The sequence below is a fragment of the Lipotes vexillifer genome, unplaced genomic scaffold (genome assembly GCF_000442215.2).
Source record: "Lipotes vexillifer unplaced genomic scaffold, Lipotes_vexillifer_v1.1 scaffold756, whole genome shotgun sequence".
NCBI classification, from domain to species: Eukaryota; Metazoa; Chordata; class Mammalia; order Artiodactyla; family Lipotidae; genus Lipotes; species Lipotes vexillifer.
The window spans coordinates 156829-160628 of NW_006773042.1; the positions used below are offsets into that span (position 1 = coordinate 156829).

At 44.9% G+C, this 3800-nt stretch overlaps 1 protein-coding gene across 1 annotated transcript in view; it reads left to right on the forward strand.

The window, feature by feature from the left end:
• Positions 1-3440, forward strand: part of MTCL3 (MTCL family member 3) — a 40869-nt gene extending 37429 nt beyond the window's left edge. The window contains exons 5-6 of the mRNA XM_007447963.1: positions 717-1892; positions 3330-3440. Coding sequence (XP_007448025.1) covers positions 717-1892; positions 3330-3440 — 1287 coding nt within the window. The remainder of the gene's footprint in view (positions 1-716; positions 1893-3329) is intronic.
• The last annotated feature ends 360 nt before the right edge of the window (positions 3441-3800 follow it).

Genomic DNA, 3800 nt, shown 5'->3' on the forward strand with positions numbered 1-3800 from the left:
TTTCCCTACTTTAAAGCCCTTTAAAAACAATTCTCCCTTGAATAAAGATGGGGGACAGATTACTTGCTGTATGGCCGAGTGATCATGTGCCAAACTAAGCTTTAGTGTCAGAACCAAATTCCAATTTCATCTTTGTCCTTTGCCACTTATGAGCTATGTAACCTTGAACAAGCTATTGAACATCTTTAAACCAGGAATTTTAATACCTACTCATAAGCTTACTCTGCACGTTAAATTAGGTCATACATGTGAAGAACTTTACAGTATCTGGCTGAGAGTCAGAGCTCAATAAATGGCAGTGAGTACATATTAAGCCACATGCTCCTTCCGGGGAAGAGGTTTCATATTTACTACAGTCAGGGGAACTCAAACCATGAGAAAAACAAAACAAACAAAATGAACATTGTTGAAAATGACAGCCAAACAGTTGTATGTAGCAAGAACATATAATTCTCTGAATAGTGATGACCACAGTTTTTCTCTTTTTATATTCCCTTCTCTTTTGGTTTCCAGGATGTAATATTGTCCTAATCTTTTCTCTGCCAAAGAATTTAAATGATTTGGAAAAAATGTACAGCATCTACTTCTCTGTCTCTCTGTCTCATTAAATCTTATTTACAAGAAAAAAGAGTTATTTTTGCAGGTGTCCCTTTTTGGTTGTTTTATTTACACAAAAATGATCTCCTGTCCGCTTCCCTTTTTTTTCCCCAAATGAGGAGGACAATGAAGATCTGAAATGCCAGCTGCAGTTCGTGAAGGAAGAAGCTGCTTTGATGAGAAAGAAAATGGCCAAGATTGACAAAGAAAAGGACAGATTCGAACACGAGCTCCAGAAGTACAGATCCTTTTATGGGGATCTGGACAGTCCTTTGCCTAAAGGAGAAGCCGGGGGGCCTCCCAGCACCAGAGAGGCTGAGCTTAAGCTGCGGCTGAGGCTGGTGGAGGAAGAAGCCAACATCCTTGGCAGAAAAATCGTCGAACTGGAGGTGGAGAACAGAGGCCTGAAGGCGGAACTGGATGACCTGAAGGGCGACGACTTTAACGGCTCGGCCAACCCCCTCCTGCGGGAGCAGAGCGAATCCCTGTCGGAGCTGCGGCAGCACCTGCAGCTGGTGGAAGACGAGACTGAGCTGCTGCGGAGGAATGTGGCCGACCTAGAGGAGCAGAACAAGCGCATCACGGCGGAGCTCAACAAGTACAAGTACAAGTCGGGCGGCCACGAGAGCGCGCGGCACCACGACAGCGCCAAGACAGAGGCCCTGCAGGAGGAGCTGAAGGCAGCTCGCCTGCAGATCAACGAGCTCAGCGGCAAGGTCATGCAGCTGCAGTACGAGAACCGCGTGCTCATGTCCAACATGCAGCGCTACGACCTGGCCTCGCACCTGGGCATCCGCGGCAGCCCCCGCGACAGCGACGCCGAGAGCGATGCGGGCAAGAAGGAGAGCGACGACGACTCGCGGCCGCCGCACCGCAAGCGCGAAGGGCCCATCGGCGGCGAGAGCGACTCGGAGGAGGTGCGCAACATCCGCTGCCTCACGCCCACCCGCTCCTTCTACCCCGCGCCTGGGCCCTGGCCCAAGAGCTTCTCTGACCGGCAGCAGATGAAGGACATCCGCTCGGAGGCTGAGCGCCTGGGCAAGACCATCGACCGGCTCATCGCTGACACCAGCACCATCATCACCGAGGCGCGCATCTACGTGGCCAACGGGGACCTGTTCGGACTGATGGACGAGGAGGACGATGGCAGCCGCATTCGCGAGCACGAGCTGCTCTACCGCATCAACGCGCAGATGAAGGCCTTCCGCAAGGAGCTGCAGACCTTCATCGACCGCCTCGAGGTGCCCAAGTCCGCGGACGACGCCGGCGCCGAGGAGCCCATATCCGTGAGTCAGGTACAGTTCTGCCTATTGCGAGCCACGGCGATGGTGAGGCTGGTCCGCGGAGCCGCGGTCCCTGGAGGGGCGACTCCGCGCACCGACCTCCAAGCCCCGCTTTAGGGAAGTCCCAGCTCCGAGCCTCTCTGGGCTTGGAAGCCCCATGGCGCACTTGTTCTTTCACACTGTCCTGCTTCAGGCCTGAGGTTTTCGTAATCCAATCACTTAGCAACTGTTCTCCCTCTGTTTTGCTTAAAAGGGAAATTTACCCGCCTCCCTCTCTCACCACCCCCCACCCCCAGTTTTTGTGTAAAGATGAAAGGATTTCTAAAATATATGATTATTGAAGGTCGACATTTTCAGTATTACTCTACGGGTTCTAATAGATTGAGCTGCAAGAAGATTCCGAATAGAAATCTTCAATTGCTGATCTGTGGTTTTCGAGCCGAGATTCAGATTAAGCTTAAAATATTTTCAAATCACTAAATGATCAGGATTGATGCATAACTCCTGGAAAGAATGTAGAAACCAGAGGTAAAGAGAGATGATATTGTGTCTGGATCCCTACCAAGAGGAGCAAATAGGAGCCGCTGATGTACCTACCACACGTCGAAGTAACATGATCTTTATTTCTAGAGAAAATCACTGTCGGCTCTATAACGGAGAATCTCAGGACTGGGGAAGGAGTGTTATACCTTAGCTTTAAGGCAACACTAATTCAGAGAAATGGTAGTAACTATTCCCGAACAGGGAAAACCAGCATTTTTCCTTCATCCTAATTGTAGAGACACACCCGATGAGTTGGACTGATCTGCTCTAGCCAGGTATGGTGGCCAAAGACTGATGCATTTTGTCAGGGTTAAGCACGGAAGAGAGTTTATAAAACAAACAGGCAGTGCTACTCCTCTAGCAAGGCTGGTATCTTGTATCCGTTGGAGAACCCACGGAAGAACAACAGCATGCATGGCTTTTAAGACACGCAAGAGGGTTAAACTTAAACATCAGTTTATACACAGAAGCATGATATTAGATTAACTGCTTGTTAGTCACAACTAGAAAAATTGCAACCCTATCGCTTATTTATCTTGCATGCTGCTTTGCTTTGCTATTAAAAAAAAAAAAAACTTTTATAATGAAACTTGTTGAATTTCGAAACGTTAAAGATATTTTTCCTCTATGTATTATATCACATAGCTGGTTTTTAATTTCCTAGTTTCAGATTTTTGAATACTTTGAGTATGTGGCTTTTCAATTATACTCTCAGGGTGAAGAGATAGAAATCAGAGTGAGAGAAAGTACTGTACATAATACTAGGTTTTCAGACTTTGTAAATATATATAAGGGAGGGTTCTCTGTTGTAAGTTGAATGAATGCTTAGATTAGTTGATATAAACTTAAGTTTTAAAAATTATTATTAATGAATTCTTCTTTTTGTCTTTGCATTTACCTTCCCAGATGTTCCAGCCTATCATTTTACTTATTCTCATTCTTGTATTATTTTCATCACTTTCTTACACAACAATATTTAAACTTGTCTTCCTTTTTACACTGTTTTTTGTACTGTAAATCTCTCATCATTTACCATTCATTGTAGTATTTTCAGTTTGTTTGTTTTGTTCACCCTTCAAGACAAGAAGTAAAAGAAGTATAATTTCTGTAGTAACCAATGCTGTAAAAACACTGAAGACTGCTTATTTCTTTAAAAAGACACATCTTACCACTACTAAATTCAATAAGAAGCCTGAGCATTAAATGTTTCAGGTAAGGGAGTAAGTATGACTTCTCTTTTTATAAATCATTTTAATTTTTACTTCTTTCTTTTACATCTTGATTTGCACTCTTCTTAAATCACTGTAAGAATGACTGTAAAAATTGCCTAGGTCTCTCAATTATTTCTCAGTATTTGACTATGATGATAATTCAAAA